This window comes from Pteropus medius, unplaced genomic scaffold (assembly GCF_902729225.1).
Source record: "Pteropus medius unplaced genomic scaffold, Ma_sr-lr_union100, whole genome shotgun sequence".
Lineage (NCBI taxonomy): Eukaryota > Metazoa > Chordata > Mammalia > Chiroptera > Pteropodidae > Pteropus > Pteropus medius.
This window is the reverse complement of record NW_024353788.1, coordinates 102,744-123,077: the sequence shown is the minus strand read 5'-3', so window position 1 is coordinate 123,077 and position 20,334 is coordinate 102,744. Positions and strand designations below refer to the sequence as shown.

The 20,334-nt window shown below is 42.8% G+C and overlaps 2 protein-coding genes across 14 annotated transcripts in view; one reads left to right on the top strand and one right to left on the bottom strand.

The window, feature by feature from the left end:
• ZFP57 (ZFP57 zinc finger protein) overlaps positions 1–6,582 on the top strand; it is a 16,821-nt gene extending 10,239 nt beyond the window's left edge. For 3 of the 8 annotated variants that reach the window (XM_039851102.1, XM_039851100.1, XM_039851101.1), the window contains 4 exons: positions 2,551–3,015; positions 3,462–3,588; positions 4,042–4,122; positions 4,939–6,576. In XM_039851102.1, coding sequence (XP_039707036.1) covers positions 2,890–3,015; positions 3,462–3,588; positions 4,042–4,122; positions 4,939–6,194 — 1,590 coding nt within the window. In that variant the 5' untranslated portion in view covers positions 2,551–2,889 and the 3' untranslated portion in view covers positions 6,195–6,576. The other 5 variants (XM_039851103.1, XM_039851106.1, XM_039851099.1 and 2 more) reach the window with 5 other exon arrangements.
• Positions 6,362–20,334, bottom strand: MOG (myelin oligodendrocyte glycoprotein). 6 transcript variants are annotated; one of them, XM_039851126.1, is made up of 8 exons: positions 19,966–20,334; positions 18,446–18,793; positions 14,279–14,392; positions 9,009–9,029; positions 8,637–8,657; positions 7,887–8,003; positions 7,568–7,588; positions 6,362–7,147 (listed from the first exon to the last, which is right to left on the bottom strand). In XM_039851126.1, the coding sequence occupies exons 1-8, from the start codon at positions 20,045–20,047 to the stop codon at positions 7,134–7,136; spliced, it is 738 nt and encodes a 245-aa protein (XP_039707060.1). In that variant the 5' UTR covers positions 20,048–20,334; the 3' UTR covers positions 6,362–7,133. The 6 variants fall into 6 exon arrangements, with proteins under 6 accessions (XP_039707060.1, XP_039707057.1, XP_039707059.1 ...); XM_039851123.1 differs by lacking the exon at positions 6,362–7,147 and having other exon boundaries at positions 7,173–7,588; positions 14,279–14,452; XM_039851125.1 differs by lacking the exon at positions 6,362–7,147 and having other exon boundaries at positions 7,173–7,588.

Below are 20,334 nucleotides of genomic sequence, written 5' to 3'. Positions count from 1 at the left end.
GTGTATTCTCCCCTTTGCCTTTGCTTTTCTAAGATGATGTGTCCCTCCACGTCTCTTTCTGGGGGCCTGTGAGGGTCTCGTTTTTGTCCTTTGGGTGGTGATGGTGGGGATGGTTGTGTGCTTTAACCAGAGGTTTTAATTTAAAATCTAATCCTTTTTCCAAGAGTAAATTAAGACTGGGAATAAAGAAAAAGCCTAGCGCTAGGTGGCACCAGCGGTTACAATTGGTAAAAGGGGTGGGCTGGCGGGGCGGGGAGTGGTCTCTTCCTTTCTGGCTTTTTAGATTGTGAACACTTTATGTTGCCGGGACCCACAGCCTCAGCTCGGTAACCGGGCAGCGGACGCGGGTGAGTTGGCGGACTAAGAGGGAGCAGGGCCGCGGCGGGGTCGCGGACGCCTCTTACCTGTCGTCGGGGAAAGGGTGAGAGCAGGTTACCGCAGGTTCCCCGGGATCCCTACGCTCTGAAGTCTTTGCGGCGGGTGAGTGGGGCCGAGGGGAGTTGAGCTCACGATGGTACAGGCTAAGGGAGGGTGTTTGTCTCGTAATCCCCCGACCCGATCTTGGCAGATGAGAACATTGCGCCTCCAATCTTGGAGGAGTTTCCAACCTTTGGGGCCCGTTGGGGCAACATGCGTTAGTCAAGAGTGTGGCCCAATGCGCAGACAACTCCGGCGACGTTGGGGACTCAGCGCCGAGGAGGGGCTCCTGGCACGTGTTGAGAAATTTGGGATCCCAGGAAGGAAGTTCCGGGGGCAGAAACCTCGGGCAATGACAACCCAGTCAGTGGAGTCATTTTGAACACAAAAACCTCACCCAGTGGGTGTTCATAAGCGCCTGCCGTGCTACGCAATGGTGAGCAAAACTGTCTCGCTTTCTGCCCGAGGGAAGCCTCCAGGTTGGAGTGCGGGAGCTGGGCGCGCAGTGACACGAGGTGAGCATGGTGGGCTGGGCCAGCACCCACTAGAGAAAGAGCTGGGCAGTGGCTGAAAAGGGTCCTTGAAGGACTGAGCAGAGACCCGGAGGCCACGTGAGAGGGGCGAGTGTCCGAGGGCCGTTGTACTTGGCTGAAGGGAAGTAATTACTCAAGTGGTGTAGCACTGGGGTGGGGCGGCGAGGTCGTATCCCACAGTCGTTCTTGGAATTTTGGGAAAGGATTGACGGGTTTCAGGTTAGGGAGAGACTGGGCGGACTCAGAGGACAGGAAAATGGCGACACATTTTCTCGGGGGATTTACTTCTGGAAGGGTAGAGACAGGGCTGGGATCAGATAACACCCCTGCGCAGAGAGTCTCTTGAGTTATACCAAGCCTCCTTACACTAGCCAGCGGGCCGGGTTGAGCTCTGGAACTTCTGAATGGAGAAAGTACTGTGGGAGGTACAAGTGCTCGAGGCAAGCAGCAGCTGCCAGAAATTCAGTCTCCACAGTCCTGCTCCCTCCCCAAACCAGAGCTAGTTTAGAATCCACACCAGGGGTCTCTTCCTACAAACCCCAGCAAATGCTGCTTTGAGGACTAGTGACAGAAGTGGGTCTTTCGTGCTGGAGAACAGGAAAGCCAGGGCCTTGAAGATGCTATTATTGATACTGTTTGGAAATGTTACCTTTATTGTGTTTCGCTGAAGAGCAGAAAAATAATCCAGACTTGCACACCAAACAGAATGATTTTGAATAGTCTTGAAGGAAAAGAAGGAAGGAAGGGAGGGACTCAACTTTAGTTACCAGGAATGCACCTTTCATGTCAACTTTCTTTTTAGAGATCCAGTTAACTCCATTGCCAAATGCTTTTCCTTGCTGATATTTTCTATTTCATCACCTGTCCAAAAAAGTGAAAGAAAAAAGCCAACATGTTTTTATGCCTTTATTCTTTTCATTTCATCTCAGGAGTAGATGAAATGTAGAATGAAAAGTAGAGTGAGTGACTGTCAGCAGGAAGAGGCGAGGGTTTAACCATGTTTGCTGCAGAGCAGGAAATTTCCAGGTGGGTAGGAAACCTCAGTGCTGGGCTCATCGTAAGCCCAGAATAAATGTTCACTGCTGAGTTATCACTATTGTTTTATTTTTTTTAAACAAGGATCTGTATATATTTAAAATCCACAGAATCATGTATTTTTTTGCTCCCAGATGGGATCTTAGAGAGTGTCTCCTTTAATCCCATTTTCCAATGAAATCAGATCAGAATGAAGGGAATTGTGCAAGGTGGTTTGTGACAGGTCCGGGGCTGGTTATCACAGGCATATACTTTCTTTCCAGAATTCTGCACCGCTGCTATAGAGAATGCTGTGAGACAGCGGAAATCATGTCCTCAGTGGTACAGAGTCTAGGCTTTGGACACTGATTCTGCTGTGGACCAGGAGTATCCTTGAGTAACTTAGCATTTCTGCACTTTAGATTAGTTAAAATGAGGCTAGTAATTGTTACCTAAGACAGTGATGAGAGGATTCCATGGCACAGAGCAGGAATTCAATAACTTTTGGAGTTACTTGACCAAATAAGGAAGCTATTGTTCCTCTCTTCCCCCCTTGCTGATGTGTTTTGTTTCTCTCTGACCTCAGGTTCCTAGACTTGGCACCAGCCAGTGGTTAGAAGCAGGGTGAAACAGAAGGCAGATGCCTTCATAGTCCCAACCTGGCATTACTGGACAATGGCAGCTGAAGCAGGAGTGACGAGATCCCTGAACTTTCACAACTGAGAACAACTTTGAGAACACAGAACAAAAAAAGGAAGACAGCCCCTTGGAGCAGATACATTTGTCACAGGAAGCCACGTCAAACCCTGGGGCCTTTGCAAAGCCTCTCCATCTGCTTAATTACTGGGAAGTAGATAGCCCCGGGAAGGTGTCCAGCCAGCCTTTGGGGCAAAGCCAGGAGTGGATAAAACTAGAAAGAGACGCCATGGAAGAGAAGGTGTTTGACCAGCTGAAGCCAATTGAACCTGTACAGAAGCTGCTCCCTCACGTGGACAAGGAGACTCTTCAGGAAGCTCTGAAGAGAGAGGGCTGGTGGAAAGCATGGGTGAAGGTGAGGAGACCAAGCTAGAGAGAGGGAGGGCCCAGGTCCTAGACTCCAGAAGCTCTTTCATCCATTCCCCTGTCTACAGGTCAAATGGAATCTCAGACTGTTTCAAGCTGAGCAATACCCAGGAAAGGGGGCTATAAGGCCTTTGTCTCCTACACCACTCTGGCATCCTTCATAGAGTACTTCTAAAATCTATCATAGTGACAGCCTTTTTTCTTTTGCTTCCCTTCCTATTTATATTCAATATATACCCTTCCCTTTTCTCCTATATTGTTCTTCCCTCCTCTTTATCCTTCCTTTCCTTTCTATACATCATCGTTGTTGACTTTGTCTGTTTTATATTTCTCTTACTTCCATGGTTTTATTTTTCTCTCAGTTTTCTGAACCTTGAGACTGGATGTCTGTCTCTGTATGTGTACAGACTCCCTGAGCTTCTCCTACTCTTCCAGAAGCCAGTCACCTTTGAGGATGTGGCAGTGAATTTCACCCAGGAAGAGTGGGAATCTCTAGATGCCAGTCAGAGGGTCCTCTACCAGGATGTTATGTCAGAGACCTTCAAAAACCTGGTGTCTGTGGGTAAGAGACTGGGGTTCCCTTAGCAAGCCCCCTATCCCAGGACCCTTGGATACCTGGTTTCCCCGGACAGGTAAATCAGCTCACAAGGAGCTTCACTGACCCTTGGTTCTCGGGTTTGAAAGATCTGGATCACTAAGCTCAAGGTAAAGGAAAAGAAATGAAAGCCTACATGAAGGCGAAGATATCACTTGTAACATGATGACAAAATATGCAAATTTTCCTATTCATCCATTCAGTATTTACTGAGTCACTCCTGTTATGTACCAGGCACCAGTTAGAAGCTGGTCTTTTGAGTGTCTCCTCTCTTCTTCTGTGTCCCAGATTATGGTTCTTAAACCGAGGCTACAAAAAAAGGTAGCCTGTTGTCCCCTTTTGGTAGGAAGGGGCCAAGCCTGGGACCTCAATACCTTCTCCCTTCCCACTCTCCAGCTTGCATCTTTCTGTCTAATCCAGATCTGATTACCAAGCTTGAACAAGATGAGAAACAGTGGAGAGCAGATCTTTGTCTCCCAAACAGAGAAGGCCACCCTTCAGGTAAGATTGCAAAGGAGAGAGGAAGGATGGAAAGCTGCCTAAGAGGATCAGGGCTCTGTATATTGTCTCCTAGCCTGTATCCTTCCAGACTGGTCAGACTATGAGCTGGATGAGACCTTGAGATCATCTGTTGGAATCCTTTGGCTTCGAGAAGATGAATATATAAGTCGTTCAGGACAAGTGAATATCTCTATTTTCTAGGAATTGAGGGACTATGTGTAGGTTGCTTATGTCAGTGATACTCCTTTGATGAAAAAGTCCTTTCCAGGAGAAAAGGAAAAGAAGGAAGATGAACTTGATGCTGAATGGAAGTTGAAGAGACTTGTTCCTGAGAGTAGAATAAGGATTTGAGAGAAACTGAAGGCCAGACTGACCACATGTCCTAGTTTGCCAAGACAGTCCTAGTCCTGGTTTACTTCTCATTAACTTCTCATCCAAGCGTGATTATTAATAGCACCGCCTGTCACTCAAGTGTCCCAATTTGCATGATATATTATGAGGTCACCTGTGAGTATCTGTGGAGTATCTATGGGAGTGTGAGCAATACTGAAAATGAGAGAAAATGGATTTCAGAAATTATGGTTATAGGTTAAAAATTTAATCTCTGATACTATTGGAGGATTCCAGTTCAATTTTTATTTGCTTTTAATTTGAAAAACCCAAAAGTTTTTACTTAACTCTAGCCCATGCAGTCTAAGAGTGAACATGAATATGTTGACTGGGAGAATGAGGGCAAGAAGAGGGAAGTAGCTTGGACTGAATGGAGTGTTGAGGTTCTCATGGTGAATCTTGTGTTATTCTTCCTCTTCATTGTAGGAGGCAAGAAGGAGGAACTGCAAGAACACAGTCAGAGTTTGAGAGATGAGGGGACTAATGATGACAAGGTCTCCCTTGCTTATGGAGGGTCAAGCCTAGCCTCTGCTCCAGCTGGGTCCATGGCCCCAGTGTTCCCAGCATCCTGGGCTGGGCCACCCTTTTCCTGCCACACTTGTGGGAGGTGTTTCAGCAAGCGCTCCAACCTCCATAGCCACCAGTTTGTTCATAATCCTAAGCAGACTAACAACTGCAGCCAGTGTGGGAAGTCATTTCAGAACCCCAAGGCCCTCAGCCACCACAGACGCATGCATCTTGGGGAGAGGCCCTTCTGTTGCTCACTTTGTGACAAGACCTACTGTGATGCTTCTGGACTGAGTCGTCACCGCCGTGTCCATCTGGGTTACCGGCCCCATTCATGCCCCTTCTGTGGGAAGGGCTTCCGGGACCAGTCCGAGCTCAAACGCCACCAGAAGACACACCAAAACCAGGGGACAGTAGCTGGAAACCGGAAGCATATTGTGAGGAGTCCAGGCACCACAACTGGATTCCAGGAACTCATTGTCAGGAGCCAGGGGCTTACAACTGAGAACTATGCACCAGTGGCTGGAGCCCAAGAACCCATGTTTAGAGCCAAGGGTCTTGTAGCTCACACGCAACCATCTGTAGATGGGAACCAGGCACCCACAGGCAAGAACCAAGTGATCACTGTGAGAACTTGGGCACCAATTATTACAACCCCAGGGCCTGTGTCCAGGACCCAGGCAGCCAACCCTAGAGCCCACTGCCTGGATACCAGGTCCAAGTCTCACCTACCAAAGGCTTCAAGACTCAAGGTCTTTTCTTGCCCTTATTGTCCCTTGACTTTTAGTAAGAAGACATATCTCTCCAGGCACCAGAAGGCCCACCTCACACAGCAGTTAAACTGCTGCTTCTGCTGTGGCAAGTCCTTTAGCTCATTCTCTGAGCTGGTCAGGTACCAGCAGACTCACTGGAAGCAGAAGATCTACCGTTGCCCTATCTGTGACATATGCTTTGGGGAGAAGGAGGATCTTGTGGGTCACTGGGGGAGCTACAAAGGCGAAGGGCTGTGCCTGGGCAGTCCTCAAAAATGCTGGGTTATCCTGGATCAGTGGCTTGGAAAGGAAATGCATCTTCTAGGATCCATACCCCTAGGGGAGGGTTGGGAAGGAAGGGAGAAAGCATGTTGGAAAGGAAGAGAAAAAGCAAATGAGGCAGCAGAGGATCTTGAAACATAAATAAATGTTCTTTTTTGACTGAGGCTCTTTTTTTGTGTTTGGTTTTCCTAAGGACTGACTGACCTCCAGGGTAAGGGGTGGGGGGAGGGTAGAGGAAGAGAGGTGAGGGGATAATGAAGGAAATGCAGAAAGGAAAAGGGACAAGAAGTGGCACATGGAAACTTGTATTATTAGCACCTAGCTTGTTTCTTTGTGTCTGATAAACCATCCGGTGTTATTGTTGAGTAAAACAGCGGATACTCTGATAGGTATGAAAACAGGAGAAAAATGATGGGAAGAGGGAAAGAGTCTGAGGGACCCATCTATACAGCCATGGAAGTAAAACAAGCATTTTGAAGGAGGCGTGTGGCCTAATTTGCATCCTTTACTTCCCTAGCTCCTTGGTAGGCTGCCAGGGCAAGATGTAGCTCTGGCCGTTATTCTATGGGTTTCTCCCCATGTCTTCACTTTGCAGCTCACTTAGCTCTCTGACGTTTTGGACTCATCTTGTTCCTTCTCTTCCACCTCAGTTCTGTCCGTTGGAGCTGAGGTCTTGGAAGGGGCAACCATCTTTTGCAAAGTTGGCATGCTGTAGTTTGCACCGAGGAGGTTCCTGGTCTTCAGTTCATGGCAGAGACCCTCTTGTACCTTACTTGCCATCACAAGTTTCCTCTCATGAAGAACACCTGCCTGGTTGTAGCCTGAGAGGGCCCCCAGATGGAAGATAGAGTGGGAAAGATGTAGGCAGCAAAAATGGGGAAAGAAAAGAGCTGGGAAAAGGTAGGTGACAGAAGAGGAGAAATCAATTCTATTTGGAATTTAGAACATTTCTGGAAGAACAAATTGGAATGTTCCCACAGCAAAGAGGCCAGTGAGTATGGAACTTGACTGCAACATCCCTAAGGACCAGTCCTTAGACCAAGCAGGTTCTCCTCCACTTCTGCCAAGATACAACACCACTCAGAAAGGGTTTCCTAGAAGTAGAAGAAAATAACTTGAAAAATCTGCCAGTAGTTTCTGACATGAAACCACTAAGCCAGGGAGAGGAAAAGCCCTCTAGGGTCATCCAGTCTCCATGTCTGACTCAGTGGATGGTCTTGTAGGTGAGGCACAGGGCAGCTGCTATAGGGAATGGGAAAGGAGGTCCTCCTGAGTGGGATTTTTGCTGAGGGACACTGAAAGTGGAGCAAATCAGGTAGCAGGTTGGAGTGCCCCCAGCTTCCTTCCTTGCCACCCTGTAAAATGGCCAAAGTGGCTTCTGCCTCACAGGATTTCTCCCTCTACCCATGCAGTCTAGCCCCTCCTTTCCTCTGAGATTTCCATCCTTCAATAGCCCCCTCTTTCTCTTGCTGCTTTCCTGGTATTTTGCTCTTTATTTGCAGGAGAAAACTTACTTAGCTCTTCAAGAAATTGGCCTGAAAACAAAGAGAAATAGGTGATTGGTGGAAGCTGACTAGCTCCCTCCCCACATCCTCCTTGTGCAGATTCACAGGGATCCTCCCCCCGCCCTTTTCACTAAGGTGTCCCGCAAATCCCAATAAGTGGTTCTTTTCATGGCTTCTCTGAGGAGCCTGGGGTTGGCCACGGGGACAGAAGAAGAAGGAAGTCCTGGCTCTCCGAATCTGGAGCCCTGGTTTATCTTTTTGTTTCCCATTCAGGACTGACTGGGTACCCCACTCATGGGTGGTCCTGTTTGCTGCCCCACCACTGCACCTGCTAGTCTTCTATGTAGCCAGTTGTAGCAGATGATCAGGGCAACCAGGGGTCCGAGAACTGGCACGATTACAAACAGGGTTATCTTCCAGCAAGGCACCCTCAGAAAGTGAGGATCTGAATTGTTCACCACAGAACAAACAGGATTAACAGTGTTCCCCCTTATGCCCAACCACCCCTCTCCATATAGGTTTTTTTTTTAACATGTTGCAGAAATCTCAAAATATTGCTTATGTTTATCCCTGTTTTGACATGACAAGTTATTGGACCTGAACAACATCTTAGTGGAGCTTGGTGTCTTGTCTTCACTCTTCCTCCAAGAAGCCTTCCCAGATTAGTTATGTATAGTTTACTCATTCTGTAGCTATGAAAATACCACTACATGAGTTCAGTTAATAATACATATGTACTTTGTTCTTCAGCTACTTCATGTGTGTGTATCACCTCCTCAACTAGATATCAAGTATATGTGCAAAGAATCTGTCTACCTCCCCTTTGTATTTCCTGAAAAGAGAAATAGTGTGCATACAGTGCTTGTAATGAGTTAACAGGTGAAGGTTTTAGTGCCTGACACATAAAAATGTATGTTTGTATTTCCTATCTTACCAATCCTAGATGCAAATGACTTATTTAAAGAAAGAAAAAGAGGAAGGAGAGCAATCAGGAGCCAGGGGTCCTTATTTCCTCAGATAATTGGAACTGAGTGAAACATTAAACTGACCTGGGAGTGCTGGGTACCCCAGCACTTACCAAAAGTCCTGTGGAGATTCTCTGAAAGAGGAACAAACAGAGAGGGACTTAATAGGCACTCAAACGGAGATACTTTCTCCTCTGAATCTTTGTTATATAATCACTTAAAATTGTTTCTAGTCTTGACACAGTGACACATGATGGAGGGAGGGAAACTGTAGAATTTTGTGCCTACCCTGGCTGGCATCAGGGAAGAGGAATAAGATTTTCTATAATTCTCAGCTCTTTGAGAGTTTTAAAGAGTAAATTTCCCACCTGAAGGGAGCACAGGGTATTGGGATAAAGGCAAAGATGGTCTGGGAAAATGACCATTTTGGTTATGCTAAAAGACCAGAAGGGAGGGATTGAGGAGGGAAGGTGCCTGGAACTCACCTATCTCTGCTCGAAGTTTTCCTAAAATAGAAAAAGTCAACATTTTTAGTTTCTGCTCCGGCATTAGGTGGGCCCCTTCCACACCCAGTGCCCTGGGCCTTTGTGTAGGCTGTTACTGCCCAGCCCAGGAGATCCTTTTGGTGGGAAGGGCACTGGATTTGGAGCCAGGAGTTAAGGCTCTTTCCCTGGTTGTTGTCTGGATTAAATATTGGGGTAAAGAATGTGGAGAGCCTTGGTAGACAGCAATGCCCCAAACCAACCAGGTTTTATTATTATCTTCCCCACTGCTCTTTGCTCCTTTTCTAGGTGGTTCTCAGTTCACATTGCCACTCCACCCTGCTGGGTTGTCACTTTGTAAATATAAAGCCACTTCCCATCTGAATGAGGAAGGGAGGAACTAAACATTTAGTTGAGCAGCTACTTTGTGAGGGGCTCTGTACTAGGCACTTTACATAACATTATCCCCTTTAATCCTCCCTTACAGTTTAGGAGGGAGGATGTCATCTCTACTTGACAGGTGAGGCAACTGAGGCTTGGAGAGTTCAAGTCAGTGCCTGAGCTGGGATTCAAACCCAGGCTGCCTACCTCACTGATCAGGTTCTTTCTGCTCACTCCTGTGGATAGAAGGCCTTATTCATGTGGGAAGAGTAGATAACTGAGTTTCTGGGATGAATTCAAGGGGAGAAAAAAAAAGACCCCATTGTTGATCCTACCAACATCCCCCCTCACATAGACCAAGCCCTCCTTGCTGCTTTATCTTCTTAGGAGTGAGAGGGGCAAGAGAAGAATTAGGGTCCTGAGTGCTTTGGTTTTGAGAAGAACACTTGGTGGGAGGAGAAGACTCGAATGGAAACTCTGGGCACAAAAGAGGAGCTTTATCGGCAGCTGAACCTGAGTCCTTAGTGTTGAATAGAAAAGAAGGAGGGAGGAAGACAACAGAAACATGGCAGAGTGAGAAACGTCCCTGGATCTCTCCCCTTGAAACAACAATAAGCTGAACATCTAAAACTCAACAAAAAAAACACCCAAACTGCACAAAAGCACGTCTGAGCATGGGATCTGAGCATAAGAGCTACCACAGGTCAGAACCCTGGGAATCGGGTGGTGGACTGGGAGAAATAAAGAAGTTCCTCTTGCAGCTGCTGGAGCTCCCTGTAAGGGGAGGAGGAGTGGGAGGGGATAAGGTGCGGCAACTTCCTTGAATATCCCTGCCTGGGGAAGTTGCAAGTTCCGTGCAGCCTGTGGCAGGGCCTGGTCATCTGGGCAGAAAGCAGAGAAGCGGGATGGCAGAAAAACAGGGACTGCAGAGAAACAACAGTTGATTTTTACCAGACATGGTTGCAAAGCTGAAGTCAAGCTGCAGCCCCCATCCCCCAACCCAGAGGGCCCCTCCCCCATACCCTCTGAGAAGGAATGCTGCAGAACTCTAGGGGAATCTGAGCAAATGCTACAGAAACTGTCATTAACACTGACAAGAACTGAGACTGAGGGTAGCAAGTATGATCAAACATCTATAAGGAAAAAAAAGACATTATTAAGACTTTATATAAAGCAGAGAGTCAAGAGGCTTATACACCATCTACTGGAAACCAAAAGAAAAACACCTTCTTTACAACAAGCTAGGGAATATTATATAATAAATCTTCTTTATGATATAATAATGATAGTACAACATATCAAAACTTTTGGGACACCGAAAAAGTAGTCATAAGAGGAGAAAGTTCATATCATCACAGGCCTACCTCCAAAAACAAGAACGAGCCCAAATAAACAACCTAATGCTATCTTAAAAAACACTAGAAAAGGAAGAACAAATGAAGCCTAAAATCGTCAGAAGAAAAGAAATAATCAAAATTAGAGCAGAATTAAATGAAATTGAACACACACACAAAAAAAGAAAAATTAATGCAATAAAGAACTGGTTCTTTGAGAAGGTTAATAAAATTGACAAATCCCTGGCTAGACTCACTAAAGAAAAAAGAGAAAAGACACAAACAAAATCAGGGATGAAAGAGGGGAAATTACAACTGACATTGCAGAAATACAAAGGATCATACAAGAATACTATGAAAAAGTATATAACACCAAATTTAAAAACCTAGAAGAAATGGTTCAGTACTTACAAAAATACAACCTTCCTAGACTGAATCAAGAACTGGAAAACCTAAATAGACCAATCGGCAGTATGGAAATTGAAAGAATCATCAAAAACCTACCAAAAAGTAAAAGTCCAGGACCAGATGGCTTCACTAGTGAATTCTACCGAACATTCAAAGAAGATTTAAAACTTATTGTCCTCAAATCCTTCCAAAAAATCAAAGAGGAGGCAATACTTCCCAACACATTTTTATGAAGCCAATATCACCCTGATACTAAAACCTGGTAAAGATAACACACACATAAAAAAACTCTACAAACTGATATCTCTCACAAACACAGATGCAAAAATCCTAAATAAGATACTAGCAAAGCAAATACAGCATGTTAAAAATATTATATACCACAATCAAGTGGGCTTCATCCCAGGAGCACAGGGATGGTTCAACATAGGCAAATCAATTAATGTGATATACCACATAAACAAATTAAAAATTAAGAATCATATGATCATATCAATAGATGCAGAAAGCACCTTCAACAAGATACAGCATCCATTTATGATCAAACACTTAAAATCAGTGTGGGAGGAAAATACCTTAATATAATAAAGGCCTTATATGACAAACCTTCAGCCAACATTATACTCAATGGTAAAAAACTAAAAATCTCCCCTCTAAGATCAGGAACAAGGCAAAGCTGTCTACTATCACCACTCTTATTCAATATAACATTGGAGGTCTTAGCGAGTGCAATCAAGCAAGAGAAAGATATAAAAATCATCTAAGTAGGAAACGAAGAAGTCAAACTGTCACTATCTGTGGATGACATGATTCTCTATATAGAAAACCCTAAAGACTCCACAAGAACACTATTAGAAACAGTAAGCAAATACAGTAAAGTTTTTGGATACAAAATCAACGTTCAAAAATCCATAGCACTCCTATACTCTAATAACGAAGTGTCAGAAAAAGAAGTGGAAAAAAGAATTCCTTTTGCAATTGCAACAAAAAGAATAAAATACCTAGGAATAAATCTAATGAAACATGTGAAGGACCTATATAATGAAAACTACAAGACCCTGTTAAACGAAGTCGAAGAAGATACAAAGGAATGGAAAGATATTCCGTGTTTTTGGATTGGAAGAATCAACAAAGTTAAAATGACCACATTACCTAAAGCATTATACAGATTTAATGCAATCCCCATTAAAATCTCATTGGTATTTTTTTAAAAGAAACGGAACAAAATATCATCAGATTTGTATGGAAGCACAAAAGACACCAAATTGCCAAAGCTGTCCTGAGGAAAAAGAATGAGGCTGGAGGCATCACTCTGCTCGACTTCAAATTATACTACAAAGTGACAGTAATCAAACGGCATGGTATTGACAGCAAAACAGACACACAGACCAGTGGAACAGAATCGAGAGTCCAGGAGTAAACCCATATTTATATGGACAAATAATTTTCGATAAAAAAAACCCCTAAAACATACAGTGGAGAAAGGAAATCCTCTTCAATAAATAGTGCTGGGAAAACTGAAAGGCCACCTGCAAAAGAATGAAACTAGACTGTTATCTATCACCACACACCACAAGTAACTCAAAATAGATTAAGGACCTGAATATAAGATCTGAAACAATGAAATACATAGAAAGAAACATAGGAACTAAACTCAAGGACCTTGGACTTAAAGAGGATTGTATGAATTTGACTTCAAAGGCGAGGCAAGTAAAAGGTAAAATCAATTAACGGGGACTACATCAAACTAAAAAGCTTCTGCTCAGCAAAAGAAATCGTCAACAAGGTAAAGAGACAAATGGGAAAATATATTTACATGCAACGCCTCCGATAAGGGCCTAACATACAAAACGTACAAAGAACTCATACAACTTAATAACAACAAAAAACAAATGATCCAATCAAAAAAATGGGCAGAGGACTTGAACAGACACTTCTCCCTAGAGGACATACAAATGGCCAACAAATATTTGAAAAGATGCTCAACATTGCTAGCTATTAGAGAAATACAAATCAAAACCACAATAAGATACCATCTCACACCTGTTAGAATAGCCTTAATCAATAGGACAAGTAATAACAAATGTTGGAGAGGATGCAGAGAAAAAGGAACCTCATATACTGCTTGTGAGAGTGCAAATTGGTACAGCCGCTATGGAAAATAGCACGGAGATTCCTCAAAAAACTAAGAATTGATCTACCATATGATGGAGCAATCCCTCTACTGGGTATTTACCCCAAAGGCTTGAAAACTCATATTCGAAAAGTTATTTTCACACTGATGTTCATAGCAGCATTATTCACAGTAGCCAGGACATGGAAGCAACTGAAGTGTCCTATGATAGATGATTGGCTAAAGAAGCTGTGATACAATGGAATATACAATGGAATATTACTCAGCCTTAAGAAGAGATGAAATACTGCCATTTGTGACAATGTGGATGGACCTTGAGATATTCATGCTAAGCAGAATAAGCCAGACAGAAAAAGTTGAAAATCACACGATTTCACTTATATGTGGGAGATAAACCTAAAAGTAAAAAATGAACAGGACAAACAGAGACTCATGGACATAGACAATGGACTAGTGGTATCAGAAGGGAGTGGGGAGAGGAAAAGGGGGAGGTAGACAGGGGAAAAAACAATTTAAATAATTTCTTCAATTAAAAAAATAAATTAAAAAAAATGAACAGAAGAAGAAAAGAAGGAGGAAACAGTTTTTGAATACCTATGTGGTAGGGTCTTTTGCTTACAATATTTTTATTTAAACTTTGTAATAGCTTTGACCCGTGTGACTTTGAAGCTCACACTCTCCCAGTTGCACAAAACTGCTAGATATGGTACAGGGGTCAGAGGATGGGATTGGGCCTGACCTCTGCCACTTACAAGCTGTCAGTTTAAGTAAATCATGAAACCACTTCAGGCCTTAGTTGCCTCCTCTGTAAAATGGGGCTATTACATGTTACCCTACCTCATAGGGAGATGGAAGTTCCCATTATCCATATTAAAGCATTCAGTACGATGTAAAACTTGCCATTAAGGAATTCTGAGCCCAGAATACACTCAAAAAATAAATGTTAGCTGACTAAGCTTTAAGAAAACAGCTCATTTCAGGGATGGATCCTAAGCTGCCCACCCTTCAGTCTGTACCTCTCAGTCTGTGTTGCAGGCAGAGGAACACAAGGCCCACAGCAATCTGTAGAAGGAGCACAGGCAGGACTGCGATGACAACCAGCACTCCAGGGTTGATCCAGTAGAAGGGATCTGAAACCAGAACCGGCAGGCCCAGCACTGTATCCTCCACTCCCTGCACAGTGCTTGGGGCTCGATAAATCAGGTTGAATAAAAAAATGAATATCACCAAGATTCAAAGAAGATAACAAAATTGACACCTGATCTTAGCCTTGAAGGAATACTGGTTTCTAAGAGGGGCTAGAGGTTTAGAAAAACAGGATTCAAAGTTGTATATTGGGCTAATCTTGGAGAGTTTCAAGAACCAGCTAAGGGACTTAGATCTGATCCTCAAGGCCACAGTGGTACTTTTGCACACTGCAAGCTGAGGAGTGCTAAGCTCCGATTTACTGGCTCGGGGACTAGAGGAGACTCCCAGGGAGGTCAGTTAAGAGGCCATGGTAAGAGTGAAAGTAAAAAACAACAGCATCCTGAAGCAGGACAGTGGTAGAGATGTAGGAAGTCGAGGGGTCTGTGAACTTAAATAGGGAAAAAGTACACATTTCTTTTCGGTAACCTTTAAACTGGAATTTAGTGTTTCTATTATATTTGTAGGCAAAACACCACAATAATATGAACAAAACCTGTGACTTTGTCATCAATGAAAAGCACAAATATTTTCATATCACGTGGAGTTGTAGAAATCTCAAAATATTACTTATATTCATCACTATTTTAAAATTACACTAATTATCAGGGCCACCCCATATCTTATCATTTTAATATTTTGGTAACTATTTCAGTACCAAGTTTTATGCATTTAAAACATCTTTCTAAGAAGGATCCATCAACTTCAATAGTCCACCAAAGGGGTACATAACACAGAAGGATTAAGAACCCCTTTTCTGGAGCATTTGAGAAAGGAGGATCCACAGAATTTGGTAACTGAGTGAATGTGTAGTGGGTTGGGTAATGAGGGAGGGGATTCCACCGTCTGGTTCCCGCCTATTTCCCATTATAGAATCTGCTCCTCAGTGTCCCCAAGCTCTGCCTGCCTAATTCCCATGTGCCATGCTGCGAATCAAGTCCTTTTCATCTTGTTCTCTGCTTTATGGGGCTAGATAAAGGCATCGTCATTAAAGGTAGGGATTAAGTCACAGCAAGCAACATTAAGTGGGTCCAGGAAGGTTTCTTAGGTTTAAATGCAATCATAGAAGAAAATGCAGCAAACTCTACTTTCAAGTTCTTATCAGAAGTTACCTATAGCAACATGATTTAGCAAGTACACACTTTAGTTCTTTTATTTTGCACACCTTGTGTACTTGAACAATCACAAAAAGAATAGACATTAGGAGCCTTCTAATGTAAAATAATAAGAAGTATGTAGCATCACCTACAGAAGCATACTTGACAAAATAAATCAAACTTAAATCTGAACATGCATCTTCAATCTATCAGTTTACAGAAAATACAGGTTATGGAGCACTGTGTTAAACAATATGGGAATGAAATCAGCAAAATATAGACCATGGGAAACACTACAGAGCAAACACCAACATGTGGATCTTGTTTGGATCCAATTCAAACAAACCAATTGTAAAAACATACTTATGAAACAATTAGGAAAATTTGAACACAGACTGTTCAAATATTGCTGTTTAATTGAAGAACAAAATTATTTTGGGGTCTTTTTTTCTCCCCTTGAATTCATCCCAGAAACTCAGTTACTATTCTTCCCACATGAATAAGGCCTTCTATCCACATGGCTGAGCAGAAAGAACCTGATCAATGAGGTAGGCAGCCTGGGTTTGAATCCCAGGTCAGGCACTGACTTGAACTCTCCAAGCCTCAGTTGCCTCACCTGTTAAGTAGAGATGACAATATTGATGATATTAAGGAATTTTTGTTAACTTTTAAAGATATCATAATAGTATTGTGATTATTTTAAAGTGTTCTTATATTTGAATGATACATTCTTGAGAATTTAGCAATGAAATGATAATGCTGCCTAGGATTTGTTTCACTAATTCAGTTGCAGAGGGTGATAATGAGTGGGGTCAGTTGAAACAGGTTGTCTTTTGGTCCATAATTGTTGCAGGCAGTAATGGGTACCTGGAAGCTCATTATTATTATTCTCTCTATTTTGTGTGTGTTTTAAAGTTCTGTAATGAAGAGTTTATAAAAAGGATTAGAGACAACTACTAATAAAGTCACAAAAATCACAAGAAAAAAATGGGAGACAGCAAAACTCTTTAGAGAAGGTAGAGAGGTAATGACATCTGAAACTTGCAATAATACAGTTACTGCATTTCAGTCCTAAATTTGCCTCTGCTCCCCAGCTCCCCAGGCTAAGTGGTCCCTTGTTTAGTTGTGAAACACTCTTTTTATAGACACTTAGGCATGCAGACTATGAGATGGGAGGAAGAGGAGTGTGGAAACCAATACAAAGTAAAATTTCCTTTCCTGAGGCAAAATTTTTAGGTAACTTTTCTCTTTCTTTTTTCTTTCTTACTTTCTCTTTCTTTCTTTTTCTTTCTTTCTTTCTTTCTTTCTTTCTTTCTTTCTTTTCTTTCTTTCTTTCTTTCTTTTCTTCCTCTTCCTCTCCTCTCTCTCTCTCTCTCTCTCTCTCCTCTCTCTTTCTTTCCTTTCTTCAGTATGGTTGGGTAGGGCATACTGAGAAGGCAGTATATTGAGCTAGAGAATTATTGAATAGGAAGGAGGAAAATCTGCCAATTGGAGATGTCTTCACTATCAGACTTCTTTGCAGGTAAAAATCCCCCAATAAAAACAGCTGTATGAAGAACATTCTGTGACATACAAAGCTATTTTCATATCCCTGCAATCTGTCTTTAGAAATAGCTCTTTGTTATCCTGCATACAATGCCTCTTCTGGTCCCAGCACTGTAACAGTCACCCTCAAGATACAAAAGTGATTGATTGTCTGATGGATTTCTGATGTTTTGCTGCAGATGGGGAGGAAGGAAGGAGGGAAAGGGAAAGGACTCTCAGAACATTTTTGTTCTTCAATTAAACAGCATTTAACTTTTAAAGCCCTTCATCCACTTCACCTTGTCCACATCTTAGCCATCCTGGTATAAAACAAACAAACAAACTTTTCAAAGTCATCCATTGCATAAAACATACTGAAACAAAATTCTGGAGAAGGGAACTGGTGGAAGTTAAATCTAAAGGTGACATTTCTTTCTTTCTATGGTTATATTCAGATATTTGTTTGATTTACTTATTCACTTCAACTATGTTGACCAGGAATATATTTTTCAATAATGTTTCTCACATAATAAAACACCACAAACACATTGGATTTGATCAATTTAACTCTTTAGGAATAATCTTCTTGTTTACAACAAATAAATAAAAAGATATTCCAAAGCAAAACAAGAAGGAAAAAATCTACTTGGATAGATTAACTTTCAGGTTATTCATATTCTCTAGTAGCACAAATGAATCAGAAATTGATCATTTTGGATTTTGCTTCTTCCATTTATCATTTTTTTCTATTTTATTTCTTAAAATTTTTTCTTTAATTTTTCTCTATATGTACCTACAAATGTATATATTATATATTTTTATATGAGTGGATAGATATAATCATATGGATAATTATGATATTTTCTTTTATCTTCTTTGGTTAGATCACACCTCATCCTCTCTCCTCTCCCCTCTTCCCCCAAAGTGAACCATGTTAACTTTCTTATGGATCTCTTTTCATTATATATATACTCACAAATACAAGGTTTTGTTTTTGTTCTCTACATTGTGTAGCTTGTTTTTATCACTCAACAATACCTTGTGGAATGCCCCCAAGCCATATGCTACAGTCCTAAAACAATCTTTTTAGTAGCTGTATAATTTCTTAGTATGGATAACAACATTTAGTCACTTCCCTACTCATGGGCATTGACTTTGATTCTAGGTCTTTCCCATTCTGAATAATGATGCAACATACATTTGTGAGTATATGTATAAATGCCTCTGTACTGATGTACATACTTCTATGGAATTGATTCCCAGGAGTGAGACGTTTGAGTTGAAGGATCTCATCTCAAGTAAGAGAACGACTAAAGTCTCAAAGGGAGGTCTTGGCCACCCAACAAATAATACCCAGTATTATATGGCACTACTCACCTTCCACTTTCAATTCCATTGCTGCCTCCTCCTGGTAAGAATGATCTCGGAAGAAGCAGGTGAACCCTCCTTCATCTGAGAACCTTACATTCTTGATCCTGAGGGTCACCTTCCCCTCACCAATAGTCTCTTTCAGCAACTCCGTCCGGCTCCGATATTCAGGTGCCTGCTCTCCATCCTGATCCTTGCCATTTCGGTAGAGATGAACCACCCGAGAGAAGGGTGGCCGGTACCATCCCACCTCCATGCCTGTAGCATTCCTTCCAGGAAATATGCGACATGGCAATTCCACTTCATCCCCCACCAGAGCCCGGATGGGGTGCCCTGGTCCTATTACTCTGAACTGTCCTGTCCAAGACACCAAAGAAAAGAAACAGCATCAGAGGGAACCATGAAAAACAAGCAGTCATGGGAAGGGCTTCTTCCAAACAGGAAAGGAAGAAGATACTCTCATTTTAAATGGAGTTTTGAATAATCATTTTAAATGGCATTCTAGAGCCAAGAAAGAGCTCAGTTTTTCTTCTTGAATATTTATATAAATAAAAAGTTTCTAGTTATGGAAAGAGCCCTGGACAGAAAATTATGGTGTGTGATCATCTGGACAGTGGCTGCTCACCTTTCTGCCAACTGTATCCATCTCTGATTCTTTAGTCTGGCCTTTAGGTCCCACCCTGGAATGCGATCTAGCATCTCGCAGTTAATTCTCCCTTGAGCTTTCCTGTCAGCTCTCTGTCTTTATTCCAACCCTATTCACAAACTCTTCTCCCCTGAGACCTTGCACCCCAGAAGTGGCTCTGTTTTCTTCTTCTTTTCCTCTGTACCTCCAGTCCTCACTACAGCTCCTGGACACTGCCCTGTACATGCTCACAGTCTTTTTTACATGGAATGTGTCTCCTCAGTTAGACTCTGAGCTACTAGACCATAATGCTAGTTTCTTCATTACACCTGCAAAGGTTTTCCAAGGGAGTGTGGGGACTGGGCCTCCTCTGTTAGGTAGCTCCCTGAAGTTGGTAATCTGTCTGTTATTTCTTTTATTTCTCCCCAACATAAGAGTACAGGGCACTTCTTCAGAAACTTACTAGTGCCCAATCATGCAGAATAGAACTTACAAACATGACAAGATACTACGATCCAACAAACATTGATCAAGATTTACTATGGGAAAGACGCTACATAAGCATGTTAGGTACCTCATCTTACTGAATGCTGACAGCAACTCCAAGAGGTTGTTATTATTATATCCCCATGTGATAGGTGAGAAACCAAAGCTAAAAACAATAGGTAACAATGAGTTCAAGGAAAGCCTGGAGTTAAGGTCATATTATGAAGTTAGGGTTCTATTCTGAAGGCTGTAGGGAGCCATTGAAGTTTTCGGAGGAGGAGAACAATGTCAGCACATCTGTGTTTCAGAAAAATAATTTATATGGCAACTTGAGGATGAATTGAAGGGGGTGAGCCCAGGGAAACTAGCTTTTTTATTCTCAGGGTCTCCCTGGGAAAGGAATAAAGATCAGTCTTACCTGCATAACTGGAAGACAACTGGAGAAGAAGAAGGAGGCAGGGGAGGCAGCTGGGTAGAAAGGAGCTCAAGAAACTTGCCATCTCTACTTTCACTGGGGACAGAAAGCCCCTGCACTAGAGTCAGACCGAATGGAAGCCCTCAGGGTGCATGTCACCTACCACTGAAAAAGCCCGGAAGGATCTGGGAGGGCAGTGTTCCCAGGTCCTGCCTCCTCCTGGCCATGCTTGCAGCTGTGCTCAGAGGAAAAGGCCCACGTAATCCTTGCCAGGCACTTACACAATAGGGCTACAGACCCGGGGAATGACCAGAGTTTGCTTTCCCCACCCCCTCAGAGCTATGGAGCAGAGGCTGCCTGGTACTGGGCCTT

What these genes read in the sequence shown, in the direction of transcription:
- MOG (XM_039851123.1), bottom strand. Translation starts at nt 20,047, where the DNA reads ATGGCAAGTTTCTTGAGCTCCTTTCTACCCAGCTGCCTCCCCTGCCTC. An exon ending in GTTGTCTTCCAGTTATGCAG is followed by an intron (nt 18,794 to 19,965) that starts GTAAGACTGATC and finishes TGTCTTGGACAG; the next exon opens with GACAGTTCAGAGTAATAGGA. An exon ending in GAATCTCCACAGGACTTTTG is followed by an intron (nt 8,004 to 8,636) that starts GTAAGTGCTGGG and finishes TGAACAATTCAG; the next exon opens with ATCCTCACTTTCTGAGGGTG.